This window comes from Lygodium microphyllum, chromosome 9, assembly GCF_053477565.2.
Source record: "Lygodium microphyllum isolate KBCC chromosome 9, Lygodium_microphyllum_v1.1.10, whole genome shotgun sequence".
In the NCBI taxonomy this organism is placed as follows: Eukaryota; Viridiplantae; Streptophyta; class Polypodiopsida; order Schizaeales; family Lygodiaceae; genus Lygodium; species Lygodium microphyllum.
Window position 1 is genome coordinate 154,716,673 of NC_141143.1, and position 24,570 is coordinate 154,741,242.

A 24,570-nucleotide genomic window follows, 5' to 3' on the forward strand; every position below is an offset into this window, starting at 1 on the left:
AAACGAGAGAGAGAGAGAGAGAGAGAGAGAGAGAGAGAGAGAGAGAGAGAGAGAGAGAGAGAGAGAGAGAGAGAGAGAGAGAGAGAGAGAGAGAGAGAGAGAGAGAGAGAGAGAGAGAGAGAGAGAGAGAGAGAGAGAGGGGGGGGGAGCAAAAGGAACTAGCTAAAAAAAGACAAAAAAAACAAGAGGAGCTAGAAAGAAGAAGTGAAGCTTCTAGCAAAGAATAGAGTAGCCAACGTGGGAAAAAGAGGACAAGAGAAGAGAGCAAGTAAAGTTCACCTACCTCAAGCTCCTATGATAGAGATACCCCTAAAGGTATGAATAACAACCCATGCTACCAAGAAAAAAAGCAAGAAAGAAGCAAGAATAATAGAGGCAACCAACAGTTCATGGTACAAGCCAACCATCAGCTTGCAAGACCTCCAAACTCGACTAATGAAAAAAGACCTAACACTAGAAGCAAAGGACAAGGAACTAAAAGAGCTAAAAAAAGAACAAGAAGAAATGCAAGCTCAATTGGCAAATCTAAGAATGCAATTATAGTAGGAGGCTAAGACAACTCTACATGAAAAGGACATTAGGGCAAATCGACAAGCCCAAGAGCAATTAAAAATGGCATGTGGTGGTCTTCAAGAGGCTATGGACACAAGTCTTATTGAAGCAGTCTTTAGAACTGAGAATGAAGTAAGAAAGAGATTTCAAGAATTATTGGAAAGGATGATAGATGAATTAGCCAATTCACTAGCCAGGAAAAGTCAACTCAAGGTGCCTGCAGATGTGCATAAGTTTGTAATGTCACAACAACAAGAGCTCTACAAGAGGACCACACATAAGGTCACCATCCACAACACTAACAATGTAACAAGGCTAAAAGCACAATTAAGCTTGGCAATTGCACCATTGAACAATTTGGAATTAAGCCAAGTGAGTGAATTTCTAATCCTACTCCCAACCCGAGAAAGACTGAGTCATTTAAAGAACATTGGGTAGGAAGGGTAGGAGTTGAGAGTAATTGCTAGGAGGACTAGAACCTTTTGGAACAAAGTTGTCCTTTCCCATAGAGCCAATGGAAATCATGCCTTCCTCAGCAGATTTTCTAGAGACACAATAATTTGATGAGCTAGGAGACAATGCAAATGAAGTGTCTCCAGGACCGCCATCAATTGTGGTGGAACTACAACCAACAATACAAGAGCGATGTGTAAGACTATTGAGTACACTGAAGGCTCCTTCTTAGAAATTTATTGATCATCCTCTTGATTACAAGGGCTATGAAGAACAATGAGAAGGTCTGGATGAACTAGTAAGGAAGTACCAAGGGATGGGTGGAAGGAGATCAAGTTGTTGTGTTTGATTTTAAAGTATCTAATGAAAGAAGGTTGTGAAAGGCTCTACCCCCAAGACCATGTAGACACATTTAAGAAACTATGAGCATTGAAAATAAATGGAGGGAACAATAGGATGAAGATGTCCTTTGATAAGCTTGTCAGCTTCAAGAAGTCAAAAGACGAGGTGAACACTTGAAGTACTAGCCACCACAAGAAACATGGAAGCTCTAGCTAGAGTGGTAGTATGCTATCATAGAGATGGATGGCATTGCAAGGTCATCATTCTACTATGATGCAAGCTACGAAAGGGAAAATGAGCTTTACTATTTTTATCCCAAGCAACATGCACATTATGACCCACAAGTCCATGGTGGCCGATACAACTTTCCAAAGATTCCCAATATCAATGCTATTGTGCAAGAAAATGTGTATTTGTTCCAACCTAGCAACTTGGAAGCTTCATTCTCCACATTCCTTTGCCACTTCACCAACTACCCTAACCTTGCCTTCATCATCATTTCTGACTACCTTCATCTTTTGGTCAAGCTATTGGAGATACAACTGCACCTCTACATTACTCTTTTCCCATCCTATTGTCTAGTGTTACTAGAAGACATGGTGGACAACTACTTTGCCTTATGTACCCATCCCTTTTATCGAGAGTCTTCCATTGAGCTAGGGGATACAATAGAGTGCTCATTGAAATTTGGGGGCTAGTATTTGAAATACAATGGCTGAAATTTGAGAATTTTGATGAATTTCAAGAGGTAAGCCAGCAACATTGGAATTGGGGAAATTTTAGTCATCCAAGGAGTAAACTAAAGGGCAAACAAACTAAGGGGCAAATTGATTGAAGGCTTGTTGTTTTATTTTGATAGCAAAAGACATTCGATAGTGAATGAGATTGGAGTCAAATCTTAGTATACTTCATCCAATTCTAATAGGACCTAAAGTAATACCAAAAGGGTGCTATTTTGTGGGGCCAATAGGGTGTCCAATGTCCAACATTGATCTGTAACAATTTCATATTGAATTTATGTGAAGTTTATGCTTCTATATAATCAAGTCATTGCCACCCATTCCTAGAAGGATTGGCTAGTTTCACCTTCCCCTTCTTTTAGGAACCCTAACCTTTAAGAGCCTTAGGTTTTTGAGAATGATTACCTTTCAATTGATCCTCTTGGTCCTAGGCCATAGGAACTAACTCCTCACACTTAAGGATCTCCATTCACCATGAAGCAATCAAAGTGGAAAAGAAAAAGAATATATATATATATATATATATATATATATATATATATACACACACACACACACACATATACATATATGTTCTTTCTGAGCTTGTCTTCTCTTGCACTTTTCTTGCCAAGGTAGAATGAGCTTCTCTATTCACTTTTTGACTTGGGCTTGGTCTTCTTTTGCTTCTTTTTGGGTTGCATTGTCCGTAATATGTCCATAACATTTCTATAATTTATGTAACATTACCCCTCTCCTAGACGAGTGGCAGTCCCATGGCACTTGTAGATTTGAGCTGATGACAATTCGATGGTTTGAAAGGCGTTCGTGTGAGTTGATGATGATGGGGCCTCCGAAGTTAGTGGTTTGTAGCATTTGTATTTGCCTGAAAAGAAAAGAAGGTGCACTTCTTGGGGGTGTGTCTACCTTACCGTGTGGTGTATTGTGCTCATGCTAGTGGGATTGGGAGTTGGGTTGAGAACCACATGCACAAGCTTGGGTGTTGTTCGACACTTGAGAACCCAGTTCGTCCATAAGGGTGGTGCGGTGAGTGTGGCTTAGGGAGAGGTCTAACTGTAGGCGAGGGTGATCTCCCTAGATATGTCCTGCCCTTGAATTGCCCTAAGTGTGATGTGGGGGATCAAAATGGACTAGGGGGTTAGGGACGGAGCCGACTAACCAAAGCCATTGGACATTCCCAACTTGAGGACCCCTAGGTTCAATGACTATGGTCTACATGTAGTGAGATGATGTGGTTGCTTTCCCCTGTGATTTCCTTCTAGTGATCTCTTATTCTTTTTTCTCTCTCTTCTCTTTTCTTAGTATTTTTTCTTCTTTTCTTTTCTTCTTCTTCTTCTTTAAAAAATAATAATAATAAATAGATGAAGATCTAGTCCTCGTCATCAAAGATATGAGAGGGAGAGGTTTGAGGCTTAATGGATTTGTTAAAAAATCTACTTTGGATGTATCCTTTTTAGGCCTATTCGAGCATTAAGAGGAGTGGTGGATAGTAAGGGATGATCGTAGCTAGTGAAACATCTATCACTCATATCCTCTAAGAGGGTTACACAAAAAGAGGACAAGAGGGCAGCATGCATCATTTGCTTAGCCATTGCACAACTATCTATACATTGAGATAAAAAAAGAGTGGTGGGAGGTGGTGTTCCTATGGTGTAGGCTCCTACCTAAGTAGTACGCTAAGTAATCTCAGATAATTACTAGTAATAAAAGTAGGATCTGGGTAAAAAGTGAACTCCTTGAGAAAATGGGCAATTGAGTCCCACAGATTGGTTTCGGAGAAGGTCAGGGTGTCCTCTTGGCTTGGTGGCATTTACGTTATATATATTTAGAAAATCATATATGCCATGGATGTCAGGAGGCTCTCTTCGCTCGGTTAACATATCTTCAGCACCAACAATACCCAATCATATGTCACAAGCTTATTCTACATAACCAAATTTCCAAAAGCCCTAAGTACCATTTCTTAGACCACCCTCAACCTCTCCAATCCATGCCCCATCGGACTGGCACTCAGCTAGGAGGGGGTAATGGTAACCCTCAAAAGGACACAAGATGCAAAGAAGGCTTAAGAAAACAACTAGAGAGAAAGAAGTAAAGAGAGAGAAGGGGGGAGAGAGAAGTAGAGAGAGATATAGAAAAGGGGAGAGAGAGAGAGAGAGAGAAGGGGAGAGAGAGAGAGAGATATAGAAGGTGGGAGAGAGGGGGAGGGAGAGAGAAGAGAAGCAAAGAGAGGATAGAGGAGAGAGAGAAGGAAGGGAGAGGGAGAGAGAGAGAGGAAAAGAAAAGTAAAGAGAGAGAAGAGAAGAGAGAGAAAGAAAGAGGAGAGAGAGAGAGAGAGAAGCGCTTTATGGTGCTAAAGGAAAGAACTCTAAAATCTTCCTTAAGATCAAAATTTTTAGCTTGGAGTATAAATAAGGAGAAGACCTAGGTAAGTTCATTTCTCACACAAAGAGGCTCGTGGCATAGCTATCCTTAGTTCAAGCTCCAATTCAAGATGAATATGCCATTGCAATTCTCTTAAAAGCTATAAAGAAGGTATTTCCAACCCTTGTAACTATTCTTACAAATATCCAACCTTGGAAAGCACCATCCAATCTTGTTTAGATGAGGAGAAAAGAAATAAAAAAGAAGGCAACACTAGTCAGGCATCCACTTCAACAGCCCGTGACCAACTCTTGGTTCATACTGTATCCACTAAATGCTCCTTCTACAACAAAAAGGGACATCTTGTCACCAACTATTAGAAAAAATATCATGACAAAAGGAAGTGCAAAAAATGTAAGAAGACAAGGCATATTACCAGTAAATGTCCTACCATTCCTGAAGTACCAAAAGAATTGGAGGCCAACTTTAACTCCAACCCACCTGATGATCGACTTTTCTAAATCTACAAATCCTTTACCTATAAAGCACTCTTGTAGCCTGATTTATAAACGCATCCCACTTTGTTTGAGGGGGGGCATTAACATGTCTTGTAGTCTAATGCTACTCTAACATTGAGGGGTGGGGGGTGTTGAGAGATAGGCATGTGAACCCTATGTATGTATGCAAAGGGGGTGAATAAGGGTAGTTGGATGTGACTGAACTGGACGGCAGGGGAAAACCCTAACCCTAGCCATCCAGAGGCTATTTAAACAGCCTAAAGGTCACTCTCAAGGTAAAGGAGAGTGCACTAGTTGTACTTGTGAACAACTCATTAAGCAAGATCTTCTGCTTGTACTTGAGCTCTCTCTCTCCTTCTTTGCACACTGTCTTGCTCTCACTTTGATATTTCAACAGTATAGAGGATGGCGTATGTGAGTTAATTGCTCACAAGAATGAGAGCTTGGTCGCACTGGAGAACATTTCCCTTGATGTGAAACTTACTTCTTTGAAGGTTTGTCTTAATAGGTTTTTGGCAATGTTGATCCATGAATCCCCATATAGGCTCATCCCTTTACAACGGAGAAAATTGCCCTTGATGTGCAACTTGCTTCTTTCAAAGTTTATCTGGATAGATTTTTGGCAACATTAGCTTGGATGAATCACCACATAAGCACATCCTTGATTCCATGCTTTACTTGATATATATAACCTCTACAAGACTTCTTAAATGAGCTATTATATTTGATTTGCTTGATGAAAATATCCATTTTGAAATACATTGCCTATCTCTTTCAAATTATAAAACTTTTTTAAAACCATCTTAATAGTTCCTTTTTCCATAACCTTGGTATTCATTTACTTTTAAGCCTCGAACACCTTTGGATCTACAACACCTTCTAACCTTTGGCAAGACCTACATACGGATGTAGACCAATGAAAATCCATTAGTAAGGCCTGGAGAGAGAGAGAGGGGAGGGAGGTTAGACAATGCTTAGTTGGCCTTTATTGAGCGATGTTTGTGTATGTGCTCACACATGGCCATATATGCATTTGCCTATGCATGCTAAACCTAATACATATGTATTCTTTTACTTTTGAGTCTAGGATACCCTCGAGACTAGCATATCTTCAAGTTTGAGTGATGTTCGCTAGGCCTTCAACGAGTGTCGTGTGCACATGTGGATGAATGGACATCCATTAGAGAGAGGGGGATTATTAGTTAGCCTTTGGCGAGCACCATGTATGCATGTGCTCATGCATGGTTGTTTACGCATGTGCTCATGCATGACTATTTTTTAATCTTTGAGTCCAAGTCACCTTCAATTTAGGATTTTCGGTTGCAAATGTGTTTATTGATTGTATCTTCAATGGCTTTGAGATTTCTTTGTTGGAACTCTTATACTCTCTCCTCGTTCAGTACACCCCCCGTCTTGGAGCCCCACTCCAAGCATGAGACTGTTCTGCATTAACAAAAACATTGTTACCTTAGACCAATGTAGTTTGAGTACATATGAATAGTAGGTACAAAGAGGTAGCAACTTATTGATACCACTTCTCTCGAAGGCTGGGGTCTACAACTCTTAATAGCAAACGCCGAGTTTTCTTGAGGAGCTTTTATTGACACTATAGTACGCCTCACTCCACTTAGTTCTAAATTCAGAGTCGGAGAGCTGTGTCCATTTCTATTCAATTCGTCGCACTACCATATCATACTCGTATTGCACCCGGTAATTAGGGATAACATCATTGCATTAGGAAAAAATGCATCAAGAAAAACATTGTTAAGTTAGCTTGAAGAACTACCTATCTCCCACATAATATGGGCAAGTGCAATCAATGGTGCCTTGTACCATGCGAGAATGGGTGCTGGCTTTTTGTGCACTTCCATGCCTTTGCCTCATCAATTAGCTTGTCAAAAATAGAGTTACGTGGTCAGCCTGCCCTAGCATCCTTGCTTCACAAACAAGGTCTGGATACGAGGTATAGACAACTCCCTTTTGTGCCAACCTATGCACATTATATATTAGGATCTCATGCATATTTCATCATCCACGTGACCTTTAGTGCACAAAGGTAATCCAAGCATATGAGAATATGACCAGTTCATTGCATACCTGTTTGCACGAGAAATAGCTGACAAAATCTCCCCCTTCTACCACACTTGTCACTTTCACAAGGCATCAATCAATGCGCACATGTTGCCTCATGTTATCTAAAAAGGGTATTGCAAACAATCAATTATGTTAATAATGACATAAGCAACAAACACATTGCAAAATGTTAAGGTCCTATGGTTTAGGGCCACTCACATGTACATATCTCATTCATCCATGCTGTGAACCAATGGTTACCATCCCAAACATAAAATATGCAATTTGACAAAAGGCCCAATCGGTGCCTCTGATTTCTGCCTCAAAGTCCTCATGATTATTTAGCAAATGGGGGTCCCACTCATTTCTAATCATATCATCAAACTCCTTATACTAGTGCCTTGGAGTTTCTAATGATACTATGAATATACCCATCCCTTTAACATACCCGTTGCTAAAAAAACATATCTGAGAGTTGCTTGTACCTTGATGTGACTTGTCTAATTGTAGGCATGGAAAGCAGATGACATAATGGGACAGGTGGCAAAGGGGTGGATGTCCACATCTAAATGAGACAATGAAGTGATTAATGTCCAATCAATGTAAAGAAATAAAAACCACAATCTAAATTATGCTACCATCTCTTACAAGCACTCACCGTCAACGTTTCCAATTGGTCTTTTATGCATGCTTGCACAATATGTTTATCACAAGTGACTATGAGAGTAGTCTCGCCAATCGTTTCATCGGCATCTATCATGCGATCCTTTTCAGTTCTTTGCATTTGCTTCTTCTTGGTTTGTGTGCAACCACGACCGTGCTGTGCACTAAAGGACTCAATGCTTTGATGGTCATTGCTTTGATGGTCGTTAGTATCACTCTCCAATACTACGAGCTTTCGCTTGCCCTTCCTCATCTACATATCGAAGCATGCCTAACTTCTCCTAATGTCACTCCTTCCCCACATGTAATTGCAATAGTTGCCTATAGCTCAATGGAAGTCAATGATCACGTTTGTGTTGCTCTCCCTCTGACTCTCTTGGAGGGCGGCTCTCCCCTTATGATTGCATGTTGCTAGTGACAATAGCTTGTCATCTTGCTCTAGATCATGGAGGCAAGTCAAAGTCCTTGGGAGACTTGTCTGGTCATCGTTGTCTTTCCTGCAAACAACGATCCAAAATAGGGTAAGAGAGGGAGATAGAGCAGCCGTAACAAAAATCAAGAGAGGGGCTATTACCATTTGTTCATTGGCCATTGCACAATTGTGTTTTCCTCAACGTCAATCTCAATATTGCCTTTGCCATGGGCCTTCACACCCCTCTAATGCATGATGGTGATAATAACTCCCACTCGTCCATGGAGCAAGATCAGTGAGGGGAACATTTGTCAGATTAAACCTTATGAAATCCTTTCATCGCTCTCAAAAAGGGTGACATGATCTTGTCTTTTGAAATCTGATTTGGTCATGGTAGAGGGGCTTAGGGTTACTTCTTGCAAATATATTGCTTCCTCGATTTCCTGTCAATCAAATACCAATTGAGAGAGAGGAAGGGAAGAGGGAGGGAGGGGGGGGGGTAGAGGAAGAGATGAAATTGAAATAAGAGAGTGAGAGATAGAGAGAGAGAGAGAGAGAGAGAGAGAGAGAGAGAGGGAAAAAGCATAGGATAGAAAGGTGAGATAGAGTATGTGTGATTGTGTTAGAGAGAGAGGTATGGAGAGAGAGAGGGGGGGAGAGAAAGAGAGAGACAGAATCATGGGGAGGGTAGGGGACAGAATTTTTTCGATGACCCATTCTTGGAGAGAGTAAATTTTGGCCCAGCAAGATTTGTGGTTTTTTTTGCCCAATAAGGGGTTGTTGGCAGCCCCTTCTTAGTGAAAAAACAAACCATAGTTCTGAGAATAGATATCATGGGGAGAAGAGAGACCAACAAAGTACGGTTTTTTTTTCGCTCAAGAAGGGGCTGTTGGCGACCCGTTCTCGTCGAAAAAAATAATCCACAAGTCCGAGAATAGAGAGCATAGGGGAAAGAGAGAGTAACAGAGTGATGAGAGAGGGGATGAGAGAGGGAAATCATGCAATATTTTTTCATCCAGGAAGGGGCTGCATCACACACACACACACACTCTCTCTCTCTCTCTCTCTCTCTCTCTCTCTCTCTCTCTCTCTCTCTCTCTCTCTCTCTCTCTCTCTCTCTCATCACGATGTTACTCTCTCTTCCCCACGTGCATTCTTGGACATGTGGGTTTTCTTTTTATCAAGAAGGGGCCGCCGAAAGGCCCTTCTTAGGCGAAAAAAAAACCCACACTCTATTGCTCTCTCTTCTTCCCATCCTATCTATTCTCGGAATTGTGGTTTGTTTTTTCACCAAAAAGGGATTGTCAGCAGCCCCTTATTAGGTGAAGAAAACCCACAAATCTAGTTGGGAAAAAAGTTACTCTTGCCGGGAATGGGTCACCATTAAAAAAAATTGTTCGATAAGGGTCTACCCCGACGACCCCTTTTTGGTGAGAAAAAATTACACATATCACATGTCATCTCTCTTCCCCCTCTCTCTCATCACCCTTTCTCTCTCTCCCCCCATTTTCTCAATCAATTAACTAATATTTACTTGATTAACTTTACGAGAGAAAGAGAGAGATATAATTTTCTAAATAGTAGATCTTTATACGAGTTTTATGCACCCTTTGACTACAAATTTAGCTTTGTTGAAAGCTATCTAATCACGAAACAACCCCTATCTTATAGCAATTTGCTTAATACATGCTTCAAATGCATGAAGGTGGGATACTTTGTTAGGGATTGTCTTGATTAAAATCAAAGAAGTCTATAGAAACTAAAGAAAAAATAAAACTTGTAGATGATGTTAGGGAGGGTGCGCAAAGGGCGTAATGTTTCACCCTAAAAGGGGGCACCGACACCCCCTTGTTGGGCTCCCCCAAACTTACTGTCGTGCACGATCATCGTCCCGCCTGCCCCTGTCCGCACGACCGTCCCTGCCAGCATTCGTCTCTCTCACTCCACACACACACATACACACACACACACACACACACACACATCACAAAAAGTAAAAAATGCTTTTCATTTTTCTAAATTCAGTATTTTATTAACTCATTAATTAATTAATTAACTTAATAATCAATATTGCTAATTAATCTAACTAATTAACTCAATTAGTAAATTAACTTACTACTTAATTAATAACTTAATTAGTTACTAATTGGTTCAATAACTATTAAGCTAATTACTTAACAAACAAAATTAAATAATTAGTTTCATAACTATTAAATCAATTAATTAACTAATTGATTGATTGATTAATTCACTTACTCTAGCTAATCAATCTTACTAATTAACTTAATTAGTAAATTAACTTACCAATTAATTAATTAATTTTACCAAATAAATAATTGGTTTAATAACTATTACGTCAATTCACTAGTAGACAAAATTAACTATTTAATTAATTAATTAACCAGGTATCTAATAAAAATTAAGTAATAAATGTTTTAAATTAACTAATTAATTAATAAATTTTTAAATTTAATTATTTAATAAGTAATTAATTAACACATAATTCTCTCTCTCTCTCTCTCTCCACACACACACACACACACATATCATAAAAAGCAAAAAACACTTTTCATTTTCCTAAATTGAGTAATTAATTAACTAATTAATTAACTAACTAATCAATCTTACTAATTAACTTACTAGTTAATAAATTAATTTTACAAAATAATTAATTGATTTAATAACTATTAAGTCAATTAATTAGCCAAAAAATTTAACTAATTAATTAATTATTAACAAAAATTGCTAATTTTATTTTTATGTATTTATTTTAAATATTATTAAATAATTTTATCACATAATTATTTAGTAATTAGAAGTATTCATTACTTACTTAATTAATATTAATATATTCATTAAATTATTAATAATTTTTTATTAGTATAAAATTTATTTAACGCATATATAAATCATATAATATTTACTAAGATGGTATCAATTAGTTCATTGATTAGTTAATTAGTGTATTGGTCAAATTATATCAATTAGATTATTAATTAATTTATTAATTGATATTAGTTAGCTTATTTATTAGTTCATGCATATCAACTAGTTTATTAATTAATTAGTTATTATAGTGATCAATTAATATGAAGTGAACCATTTGTATATTAATAGTATTTAACTTGTTTATTAATTTTTATATATTAGTATTTATCATTTCATATAAATCAATGTGTGAGTATAGTAATACTAATTAATCAATTGATATGATTGTATAATTAATATGTTAATTGTATGGGATTTTTTTTTAGGAATGAAGAGAGAGAGTGCAAGTGCATGTGGATTAGGATCATTCTGCCCGCCAAGAAAGGGGTTGTTGGCACCCGCATCGATCTTAGTTATTTGGGTTTAAGGTCCAAGGTATGCGAGAGAGAGAGTGTGTGTGTGTGTGTGCATGTGGGCCATATGGTTGATGTGAGAGAGTGCATGTGGACTAGGATCATTTTGTCACCAAAGAAGGGGTCGCTGGCGCCCCAATATTTGGTGTGAAAAATATGACAAGCACCCCTTCCCCCCCTCTTACATCTCTCTCTTCGTATGGCACGTATCTCCCAGTCTCCTTTTCTCCATCTCTCTCTCTCTCTCTCTCTCTCTCTCTCTCTCTCTCTCTATGTGACATGCATATAATTCCCCACTATCTCAATGTGGTTATATAAGGCCACACACCCCCTATGACACAACACCTCCCCCTCCCTCAAGTTATGGAATATTTTCTTAATCTCGCAGGTATGTATACATCTCTCTCTCTATCTCTATCCATCACCCCTCGATCTCTCTTCTTGACTCCCTCTTGGTGCTCTCCAACCTCCCTCCCCCCCCCCTCTCTCTCTCTCTCTCTCTCTCTCTCTCTCTCTGTGGCACCCATATCCACTCACACACATACTCTCCCTCTATCTCCCTCTTTTGTCCTTTCCCTCCCACATAAATCTATATATCCTCTCTCCCTCATATCTGGTACCTATATCCATACACAGACACACACGCACACACACTGCGTACACTCTCTATCTCCCTCTCTCTCTCTCTCTCTCATGCACACGCTTTATATATCTTCCTCTCTCTCTCTCTCTCTCTCTCTCTCTCTCTCTCTCTCTCTCTCTCTCTCTCTCTCTCTCTCTATGTGACATGCATATAATTCCCCACTATCTCAATGTGGTTATATAAGGCCACACACCCCCTATGACACAACACCTCCCCCTCCCTCAAGTTATGGAATATTTTCTTAATCTCGCAGGTACGTACACATCTCTCTCTCTATCTCTATCCATCACCCCTCGATCTCTCTTCTTGACTCCCTCTTGGTGCTCTCCAACTCCCTCCCTCTCCTCTCTCTCTCTCTCTCTCTCTCTCTCTCTCTCTCTCTCTCTCTCTCTCTCTCTCTCTCTCTCTCTCTCTCTCTCTCTCTCTCTCTCTGTGGCACCCATATCCACTCACACACATACTCTCCCTCTATCTCCCTCTTTTGTCCTCTCCATCCCACATAAATCTGTATATCCTCTCTCTCTCATATCTGGTACCTATATCCATACACAGACACACACGCACACACACTGTGTACGCTCTCTATCTCCCTCTCTCTCTCTCTCTCATGCACATGCTTTATATATCTTCCTCTCTCTCTCTCTCTCTCTCTCTCTCTCTCTCTCTCTCTCTCTCTCTCTCTCTCTCTCTCTCTCTCTCTCTCTCTCTCTCTCTCTCTCTCTCTCTCTTGTATATGACGCACCCCCACACTAAGTCTTTCAATGACACTCATATCTGACATGCGTATTCGTACATGTGCAGATAGCTTCGGAAATGGATCCAGCATCCAATGCTACACCAAATATCGAGGTCCGCATATATTTATCCTCCCTCTCTGTCATCAAACCTATTATGCACTACATAAGCATTCGGTTCCTGATGTTGAAGAAGTAAGACATTTGCAATGGCAATGGCTACCATGTTCTTGCTATCACCTATGCAAATGGCCAAATACAAAGCACACCGATCCATTGTAACAATGACCATGAGGCTATCCAGGTATATGTCCTAAATACCTTGGTCTCGCAAGACTATCTTCTCAAACAAGGAAATGGGCCTACATTGCAGCCTTCCCCCACCATAGACCTCACCCATAGCCTCTGGTGCATTGAGAAAACAACAATCATTGTGGAAGCCTCACCACCTCCCCTGGACATTGAGAAAAACAAAACTATCCCTATCATGCTTGAAGTGGAAGAGGAGGGGATGCAACAATCCTCTTATGATGTACGTGTGGTTGAGTACATAATGTCTTCGGGGGGCCGACACCAAGTGTTACGTCATTTGCTTCAGAATACGAGCGTTGTAGAGAGAGTGGAGGAGATCCTAGTTTTATATGATAGCAATGTGGCGTACAAGCTTCCACCAGTGAAGACAGACAATATGCGTCCAATGGAGGGTATGGAGCAAAAGTACAATGGCCATTGCTAGACAAAGCCTGTGTCAACATCTATGGGATTCCTCGATACCGTTCACCGAAGCGAATGTATTAAAGAGCTAGAGTGTCCCAATAGAAATTATATTGGCAAGTCGATTTTTGGCTCCCTAAACAAGGTAGCATGGACATGTACAAGATTCTTCATTCACTCCACTATCATTAAAATGATTGCAAAGTTGCATGACATGGTTCTAGTATCCTATTGCAAGTAAATCATACTAGCAAGTCGATTTTTGGCTCCCCAAACAAGGTAGCATGGACATGTACAAGATTCTTCATTCACTCCACTATCATTAAAATGATTGCAAAGTTGCATGACATGGTTCTAGTATCCTATTGCAAGTAAATCATACTAATCAAGTCCCAATACATGCCATGTAGGTAAACTCAATACCAGCATACCAGTTGTCGGAATGTCAGCTAATGGTCTTAGAAGCCTTGGATGCTTCTATTGTAAAAACCCCACCACCCTGCTCTCTAAGTACGAGTGTGTAGTGTATTATGTGATGTCAATGAGATCAATGCCAAGACTATTTTTCCATCAAGGCACACATAACCATGAGGTGCAAATAGGCACATGTAGAGCTAATATCAAAGAGGTGCAAAAGATTGTTGAAGAAATGTTAAAAAACTTTAGTGCAACTGGACCTCAATACCTGCAAGTGACTATGGCTAGAAGGCTAGTGATGAGTGCCTTGGTTTGTGGGCAAGGTGTCTCCATGTCTAACACTGAACTCTCGATGATGCTCAAGGAACTCCAATCACTCATTTAGAGGAACATGTAACATATTATTCCATTCACAAGACATTCCAAAATATCATTAAAAAGCCATGCATATGAAGATCAATATTCTATACATGTAGGTTCAAACACATGGTCCGTGCAGCACGTGCTGAGAGCGATCAGGGAATTGAATCTTGTCTTTTAAAGTTAAAGCAACGTTGTGCATACAGATTTTTCCATGGTAGCCTATTTCCTAGGCAAGCCATTGACAATGATAATAGGTGCTTTATATTCAAAATGTCAACGACTAGGCCAACCTCAAGGGTTGAATTAGTGAATTGTATGTGAAGGAGTGGCACTAGGGACCTATACAATAGCTAGATATGCTTCGACCACGTGCATCACATTAATGATTGGACCACCATGGCAGCACATGTGTATGACCCAAGGTAGTTTCTCTTACATGATTCTACCGTCACAACACGAACTTAACTAACATAGTTCTCATTACTCTTCCATTATTGTCGTGTTTTTGTAGTGTACAAGAGTTGATGACTCTGGCGATATGTGAGATGAAGGAAAAGGATATAGATGCACAAGCTCTTTTTTGGACAAAGATGAATGAAGTGATGGAGAAGTGTAGACACCCAAGAGTTGATTTTCAAGGATTCATGGCATACGAGGCAGCCACTAATTAGAGGGCCATCTGCATAGTGTTCAATGGTGGTCCAGACAACGTAATGCAAGGAAGGTAAAGATCTTTCTTATTTCATTGGGAACAAAGTCTCCAAATACACACATCATAGTATGTGTACAAGAGTTTTCAAGATGAGCATAAGTACTTATGTCACATGTGGAGGTGTGCAGTCACGAAAGATGATGTAACAATGCAATATTGATTCATTTAGGCTTGGTGGGCCTCAGGAAAAGTTGTGGATTGCAATATACCAACAATGGATTGTTGGCTTAATTGGTGGCATATAAGATATCCACGTTAGAGGTGGCACTTTGTCAAGGTAAGACTAGTTCGTAATAGTAGAATGTGATATGCGGTGCATTTGTTTTCTCACGCTCCATACCTTCTCGTGTTGTATTTTTGTCTAGGTGGTGGATGACATTGCTCATATGCTAACCACGAACCTAGCAGAGCCAATGCATACAAGTTGGTTGGCAGGGGAGGGATTCAAGGGATCTATCAATGATTTGACCAATACTCTACTATAGAGCACAAAATGACATGCATTCATTGGTGAAAAGTTTCATGGTGCAAGACCTAATGTTGAGAAGCAGCGTTTATTTGATGTTGGTCTTTACTTAAAGACATTGGTATTTATACATGGACAACTGTATGCTGCATTTTCAAGGGTTAAATCCTCATGCAGTGTGAGAGTCTTGTTGGATGAGAAAGAAAGCGTTGTGAATGCCACAACAAACATTGTGTACAAGGATATACTTCAGAAGATGTAATAAGGTGTATTGCTTTTTAGCAAAGATGTATACAAATATGTAATTTTTGGAGGGTGCAATGATATGCTTGCTTTTTTGCAGAGATATATTTATTGAAATTTGACAGCTTTGTAGTCCCTGCTTGGCACATATGTAAAATGGCATTTATGGTATGTTTGGTTGGCATATAAGAGAGAGAGAGAGAGAGAGAGAGAGAGAGAGAGAGAGAGAGAGAGAGTGTGTGTGTGTGTAAAAAGAGAAGGGAGAGATATACTAATGGTGTGGGATAGAGGGGTCAAACACAGGAGAGGGATAAACAAGGGGAGGGAGGGAGAGGTTGAAAAGAGGAGAGAGAAAGTGACGGGTGTTACAGAGAGAGGAGAGAGATAAAAAGGGGAGAGAGAGAGGTAATGAATATGTGAGAGAAAAATCACAAAAAAGGAAAGGTGTGAAAAAGGAGAGAGAGAGAGAGAGAGAGAGAGAGAGAGAGAGAGAGAGAGAGAGAGAGAGAGATTCAAAAAAGAAAAAAAATAGTGAGTAAGTATGTAACTTCTTGTACTCGGGAACACAAAAGAAGAATATGTGTTCATGCTATGGTTGTGTAATTGTATAGATGTTACAATTGTGTATAGACTAGCATGCCATGCCGAAGCATGTAATATTTTTACACTAAAAAATGACAAAGTTCTTATGCGAAAATTGCAAGCACGCTTTGTTGCAGTGGGATAGCGCACAAGAAAAGCTACATGTAACTTACGACGAACTTGTACATAGCGAAGCATGTAATATTCAAGCACGCTTCGCTGCAACGGGATAACGCACAAGGAAAGCTACATCTATACTATTAGTTAAGGAAAGGTGGGGGTGGGTGCCACGTGGCAGCCCCCCACCTCCCCCACCAAAAACAAAGAGAACGCGTGGGCGGGTGCCATGCGTCCAGCACCCCCCCTCCCACCCCCCAAAAAAAATCACGCCCGCCCCTACGCGAAGGGGCGAGCCTAGGCGCGGAGCTCCTAATATAACTTATGACGAACTTGTACATAGCGAAGCATGTAATATTTTTACACTCAAAAATAACAAAGTTATTATGCGAAAACTGCAAGCATGCTTCGCTGCAGCGGGATAGAGCTCAAGGAAAGCTACATGTGACTTACGACGAACTTGTACCGAAACGTGGCATACTGCCTCCGTTCCATCCCATTCTGTTCCATCGCATATCACACATCAAAGAATGATGCCATCCACAACAACACCAACCAGGATTGCAGTGGATGAGAAAGACGAACGAATCCTTCGAGGGCAGTTCACTTACACGGCATGCTACTGGCAAGCAAGCCTACTCCTCTGGCCATCAGTTTCCTTTTCTACTCCAAATTTTATTTCTCAATTATGTATGTTAAACGTGTGGCTTTGGTGCTGGCATCACAGCGAAGAGAATGCATACCTCTTGGCTAAGAAGCTCGCGTGCAATGGCATGTCAGATTTATCCAACCTCTTCGTGGTGTTCATTTCAAATGCTGAAAGACAGGTGGTTCTCTTTTTCTATGCTTCTCTCGATACAGAGACTTCTCCACCCTCGCTTGGGAATTTTTGGAAGTTCCAATCCTTAAGTTTGTTCGTTGTTTTGCTAATTTTACACAGTAAGTCACAAATAAGAGGTGATATCCTCATCATTCTCAGGTTCCCATTTGGCACCAAAGGCACAGCTCTAGCGAAGATGGCATGGTGATATGGGACTATCATGTGATTTGCATACAGGTAAAAGGCTCCGTATTACCATCTCTGGTCGTGCCTTTATCACCGGACATAGGATAGGCTCTCTTGTCAATTGGACAAGGCATTGGTTGAGTTAGAACGTGAGATCTAAGGGCTGTTTTGTTCGTTGAAAATTTCCGGTTTTTATGAATTTTTTTTCGTTTTAAGCATGACTTTTTTGATAGCGTGGCCAAGTAGATGTAAATTTTCCATGCCATTTGTTTTCATTAAGCATAGAAATAGGGTAATATAACGACCTTTTAGAGTCTCTCTTATAGACAATATAAAACTCGGTTGATCCTAAGGCAGGGCAGGGTGTGTGTTACAAAGTGCCCCTTCTCGCAAGTTGCCTTTAGATGAGGCTACCATAGAGTCCCACTTGGCGCATCCTTGTGGCTATCAGGCCATCTTGATAGTGGACAATGGAGCCACCCATCACATGACACTACTTGAGGACTTATTTGTCTCTTGTGGATCGGTGATGGGAAATGTCTAATGTGGTAATGACTCCTCAACCAAGATTTAGGGTGATTTAGGGCATTGATTGCATCAAGTTTGACAATGATGAGGACCTGAATCTTGCTATGTTGGATGATGGATATTCTATTCTTGAGCCTAGGATGAACCTTCTTTCCATCTATTAACTTTACTGTTTGGGAAGAGCAGTCTTTTTAAGAGCGACTAGGGCCAAAGTCATCGACAAGATTGGCCTATTGATTGGTTGCAATGAGGTATAGCCTACTAATGGTCTTTATGTGATACCCTAGTTCATCTCCTAGCTGATTGCCAAGGGCTTTGAGTTTCTAATGAGGAGCGCTTTGCCTTTGGTATTTTTGGCCAAGCCACCTTTGCCATATGACTCTTGTTATGAGTTGTTGCAATGACATAAGGTTGAGGGCCTCTCAGGCCTAAAACTGTCAAGAATGGTTGCTTGAGCTTGTGAACTAGGGAAACATCGCACTTTCTACCTCCGGTAGTCTACACATAGAGTTGAGGGGCCACTTTGGTTGGTTTGCCTCAATCTTAGTGGCAAATCATCCATTGTCTCCATAAATGGTTCACAATATTTCTTCCCTATAGTGGATGATTGAGATGCATGTGGATGTGTTTCTTCAAAGAAAAATCTGATGCCTTCACATACTTCTCTACATGGGTGCATCGGATTCAAAATTAGGCACGCTAATGAGTAATAATGGTGGCGAGTTTTGTCTTCCACAAGTTCATCAAGTTCTCTTTTACTAGCATGGCATTTATTCCGAACTTACCTCCATACCAACTTCCCTTCATAGAATAGAGTGCTGGAGCATAGGAACTGGACAATGATGCATGTGGTATGCTCCATGCTGTTCACAACAGAGCTACTCGAATACCTTTGGTTAGAAGCTCTTAATATTTTGGTGTACATATTAAATAGGTGCACAATAGCAATAGTTCCTCACAAGATCCCCTTCGAGGCATTTCATAACACTTGGTCTTCAATCTCCGATCTTCAAGTCTTTGGATGTAGTGTATACCCACACATATGATTTCAAGATGGGTAAGCTCATGCCAAGAGCAGGGCTTTTGATTTTACTGGCTATACTTTCGAAGCCAAGGCCTACTGTTAGTATGATATCTGTATCAACAAAATCTTGATAAGGAGAGAGGTTATGGTTTAGTCTTCTTCCTCTTATGTCTTCGTCCATGACCGGATTTTGAGGTTGAAGATAATGAAGTGGTTGATGGGGTTGAAGATGGAGATGAGGGCGAAGAATGTCATCGCCTTTGTCGATGACGAGGTCTTCCACGAGAAGATTGTGACTCTTTGTTGCTTGATGAGGGTCCATCAAAAAAGATATCAAATGATTTCGAAGAATCTGATGGGCTTTGTGTCGTAAAATAGAACAAGGCTTTTCACTTGTTTTACTACGCCTCCTAGAAATAGTTGGGCTTCTTGATTAGCTCATTTCATCGGTATGGCTTTGTCTTCTTGAAGTGGATGAGTGGGCTTTTTTACTTGAATTCTTTGGGCTTCTTAACTCTTTTTGGTTTGAGAAGTTGCTCACGAATATGATGATTCTCCTTTTCAAGGCTTTGAATGGCTTGAAGGATAGCACTTGACTCTTCCATTGGGATTCTAAGAGAAATACGCTCAAATATCCAATGTAAGGGCTGAAAACAAACAAACTTATAATTGTAAGCACTACTGGTCTTCGGGTGAGGATCGAGCCAAAGATTTGATAATATAAACATTCCGAATAACATAGTATGCTCAGCAACCATAATTTTCATTTATTTTCGAGACTTACTATTTCAAGAGTTGGAGAATAAATTCTTAAAGTTGAATGTGACAATCATTCAAAAAATTATAGCGATGGAAATGTAAAAGTAACGGAGATAAGATTGAGGCTTGAAGATGGGCAAACCCCTCTTTTCTTGAAGGAGTGTATTTCTGCTCAGTCTAAGTCCTTTGGGGAAGAGCTTAGTTACAATCAACTTGAGAGTGAGGAAAAGTAGTTCTCACTCTCACAAGTTCATGTAAAGATGTATATATACACATGCATCACTTACTATGTTAAAAAAACAATTGAGTTCTTTACAAGATGAGAATAGAAAGAGTATATTACAAAAATAGTGCTAAAATCTTCATATGAATTTTCTATGCAAAGATATGTGTATTTTAATCTTCTAGTCTATACATGCATATTGTATGACCATCTCATGATCATGCCGTCTTGCTAATCGTAAAGGTCTGTTCTAGTAGATCTAGCCCACACTTCAAGGCGTTAATTCTTTCTGTGTGCCAGCTTGGCCGTGATATGTTTCAATTTTGGTCATAATTGTGCAATCGGGTCATAGAGGTGAAAGCGTGTATTATCTTTTCTTTAACACAATGCGTGGGTCCACCATGATCTATGACCACTCAATTGTGGCTAGCTCTAATGCACTCTTCATTATATCTCGTAGATGCAAAGGAAACAAAATTAATAAATAATTAAATATGCAAAATAATAGAAAAGATATCAATTCTTTTTTTTAAAAATTATGACAACCAAGGGTAGACAATGGCATATTGAGCGCTTTTGAAGGTTGGGCTGTAGTTAATTAGCCATTCATAGCAGGGCAGCAGTAGATTTTAGCCAATTTTGGCCACAAATATCTAAATTTCTCTCTCTTTAGCATTCTCCTTCATCCTCTAGCCAATTCTCAGCCATTCTCTAAAATTCTTTGCCATTTTCAGGCCTTGCTAAAGAACACTTGTGTGTTTACTGCTGTAAACCCTAATGTACAACAAAAGTTAGGGTTTACCAGCCACTTGGGTCTTGCGTTAGAAAATTGAAGGCTGGTTTCATGGCTCCATTGCCGGGATACCATAAACTCACTTGAATTGGGGGGTCCTTGGCACTTGATTGTAAGTTAGAAGCATTGCAGACATGCTAAATTTGTGATGAGTTAAATGCTACAACAAGCATGTCTTCATATAGTGAGATGTGATCAAGCAATGATGATGCCTCTCATTCTGAACATTCACAAGGTAAAGGGGGAAATGTATCATTTGATCTTGGACAAGATGCTCATCATGGGCAACAAGTTGATATGGCTGGTTTAGATCAAAATGTAGGTCCTTCTAGGCCCCTTCATGCCGACAACCAACAAGAAGACAAAGAATATCATGTCCAATGTAGGATCAATTGAGAACAAAAGCTGTTATCTTTGCTCAATTGGCCAAAGATCTCAAGTTTACATGATTCTTGAATTCATCAAAGAAGGACGACAAAGGCAAGAAGGGGAATTTGTCTTCTAGATCTTTAGGACTGCAAGATGTATTGTCTATGGTGCAATCGACACAAATGCAAGGCCACCTTTGTAGTGCCAATCCAATGGGCTGTGGACAATGAGGCATGCATGCTAATGTAGGTCACTTGGGGTACTTTGGAGATGGATTAGTTTTCCAAGCAATGGCTGGTCATGCTTTAGCCACGGGAATGCATGGAACGTAAAGAAATGCCCTAACACAGAAACTCAAATACAATCGTACAACAAAGCACAAATTGGTAATAGAACACAATTAGGGTTATGATAACTTTAAACAATGAATAGTGAAATGAATGAATTTGAATGGAATACAATGCTCAATGTAGCAAACACACTACAGTGAATGAATACCAACCCCAATTGGGGAAGAGAATATGAGTTGGAGAGTGTGTCGTACATTGATAGATCTTGAAACACAGGAAGGCAGCCTCCGAAAGTGTTTGGCAGCAGCAAACTCAGTAGTGGATGCTGGATTTGACAGATGGGCAGAAGGATGCTGAAAATCAGCAAAAGCAGGCAGCAACGATGACATGGCAGCTATATGGACCTTGTAGACAGCAAAATGTGGGTTGTAGATGACATGGCAGGCAAGGCGGAGGAGATAGCAGCAAAACGCAGCAGTTCTATGGTCATGGATGGCTAGGCGGCAGTAGGGACAGATTATACTCTCAGGAAGGTGGAAAATCGTAAATGCAGGCTGTTCCAGCTTTGAACAGCAGTTGCAAACTGATAGATGGCTCGAGTGCATGGCTGATTGGCTGAAAATGCTAGAAACACATCATAAATGGCCAAATAAAAATGCCTAAATACTTGGGAAAATATATTGGTGCCCTAGCTCATTGAATCACATGAACAAACTCATCCATGAATTGACATATCTTCTAATAGTGAGATCACATGTTGCGCAAAATGGAAGTATTTCCTCGACAACTTGTTTAAAAATGTGACTCAGTCACCAGAGGACTTTGGAGCCCCCATGGTAGAGAATTCAATGAGAAGTCACGGATACTTCACCAACTCGACTTTAAGGCTATCCTGATTAGTGATTTTGAAATTTTGAAATTCATGGTTAAGTGTGATATGACAGGTTCTATTTCAAGTTGCATAGCAGTTAGTCAAGTGTGCTCGTTGCTCGGATGCTAGGTCAAAGTGTTGTAACTGTGAGTGAAACTCAAGAAGAAGACCTTGTATCAACTCGCCTATGGCGGAGGCATTTCTCGCCATCCATGGGTGGACAACCTCGTGTAGAATAAGTGTGGGGTCGGGTTGTGTGCCAACCCTTGAACAAGGTCCAATAGGTTCTGAGAATCAAGAACATGTCTTATCAAATTTGACCAAGTGGTATGATTTAACCCGTTGAAATGAGTCTAGTAAGAAAAAGTGTGCTTGGCCGATGAGGAAGATGAACTATGAGGTGTTGAATAAGATGGGTAAGAAGGATAAGGTGGGTAGGAGGGAGGGGGATAAGAAGGAATAGGAGATGGGTAGATAAAAATAGGTTGTGAGTGTCCATATGGTGCCAATGGTGGAGGCACTGGAACATGAATATTTCCATAAGGTGCTAATGGAGATGGAGGCACTGGAACATGGAAGCCCTGTCCAAATGTTAGCTAGGATATAATAGAATGACCAATAGGTCCATTAGGTAAAGCCATAGAGGTAAACTATGGTATCAAGTGGTCAATACTTGTGGGTGAGGTAGGGGAGGGACCCCATGCTGGGTGTAACCCAAAAGTGTGTAGTGGAGGCTGAGCCTTCCTCGAAGGTGCATGAGCACTGCTTGGAATTGAGGGTGTAGAGGTTCTAAAAGCAGTGCCTATGTTGGAAGGACCCCTCGAAGTGGTGTGTGCAATGCCATGTGGTAGGTATCTAATATGCAAAGGTAAATGGTATGAAAGGTGATGGTGATGCAACGGATAAAGTGGATGGGATGGGTGGGTTTTGAAATTGTTGTAGAGATGAAGATGAAGATGCATTAAATTGATTTTGATTAAGTAGTGGAAATTGAAATTAGTACGTGCTCAAGGGCATGACCATTGATTGGAGTTTCTATCTGCTTGTCAAAATGGATCAACACTTTATCAGGGTGACTAGGGGTAATGTGACTAATGTCACATATGGTTCTTACTTGTATGTTTTCCTGACATACTCTGCCTCTACAAAAGAAATTCCACCACCTCTTGAAAATCCTCTAGTGGTTTTCCCCTTTTATGGAAGATTTTGAACCTATCCTTGAAGATTATGACTCCCCTTCTCCTCTAGTCATTTAGAGGAAGCACTTAAAGCGAGTGGCTGAAATAGTTCATGCTTTCGTTCCTCCAGTGTTGATCATTGCTACATCAAGTTGTACCCTTCCTGCATGCCTAACATCTCCAAATTTATTTAGGGCACATAGAGATGATAGTTTGGACATACCAATTCCTTCTTTGCATCGCTTATTTTGAGGAGATGCCATTCCTTTCCTCTGTAAGGACATCTAGAGTTCCATAGAGATATTAGTTATAGCTTGTGTTCAATAGTTGTACTCTTCTTTCCATGATGAAATGCAACACTCCAAGGAGGAGTTTCATAAGGCTAACACTAAGCTTGCCTCAGCTCAGGAAATTTCCGATCTTTTCAAACAAATGGAGTCACAGACTATAATGCTAGAAGCCCAGAAAGTGGAAATCTCTTCTTTGCAAGCTCAAGATGTAGAATGCAATGAAGATAAACGCCAAACTTTCTTCAACTTTGAGAGGTAGGGCAGAGCACACAACAACAAAACACAGTAGTTTGGTGGTCATGGACAGCTGGGTGGCAGTAGGGATAGACTATACAATAGCTCAGGAAGGTGGAAAACTGTAAACACAAGCTGTTCCAGCCCTGAACAGCAGTCGCGAGCTGATAGACGCCCCGGTACAGTAGTAGAAGGCTTGGTAGTAGGCAGTAGGTGATGGACAGCAATTGTGGGCAGCTCCAAGTGAGGTTTTCTTTGCAAACGGGATGTGGATATCAAAGCCCTAGCACTTGCAAACTAGAAAAACGAGATTGGCTGAGGTTATCGAGCTCTGTCCAACCCTTCATACGATCGTTTGCTTACTGAGGGGTTGTAAAGAAATACTCTGACACAGAAGCACAAATAACAATCGTACGACAAAGCACATACTGATAAAAGAACACAGTTATGGTTAGGGTAACTTAGAGACAATGAACACAAAAAATAACTGAAGTGATATAACTGCTGAATATACAATGCTCATGTAGCAAACTCTATGTAGTGAATGAATACTGAA

At 40.2% G+C, this 24,570-nt stretch overlaps 1 protein-coding gene across 3 annotated transcripts in view; it reads left to right on the plus strand.

Moving 5' to 3' along the window:
• The first annotated feature begins 16,831 nt into the window (after positions 1–16,831).
• The window catches only part of LOC148031748 (amino-terminal glutamine amidohydrolase), a 92,429-nt gene continuing 84,690 nt past the window's right edge, over positions 16,832–24,570 (plus strand). For 2 of the 3 annotated variants that reach the window (XM_087685395.1, XM_087685394.1), the window contains exons 1-3: positions 16,832–17,074; positions 17,177–17,276; positions 17,429–17,506. In XM_087685395.1, the coding sequence (XP_087541521.1) occupies positions 16,980–17,074; positions 17,177–17,276; positions 17,429–17,506 (273 nt within the window). In that variant the 5' untranslated portion in view covers positions 16,832–16,979. The remainder of the gene's footprint in view (positions 17,075–17,176; positions 17,277–17,428; positions 17,507–24,570) is intronic. The other variant, XM_087685396.1, reaches the window with a different exon arrangement.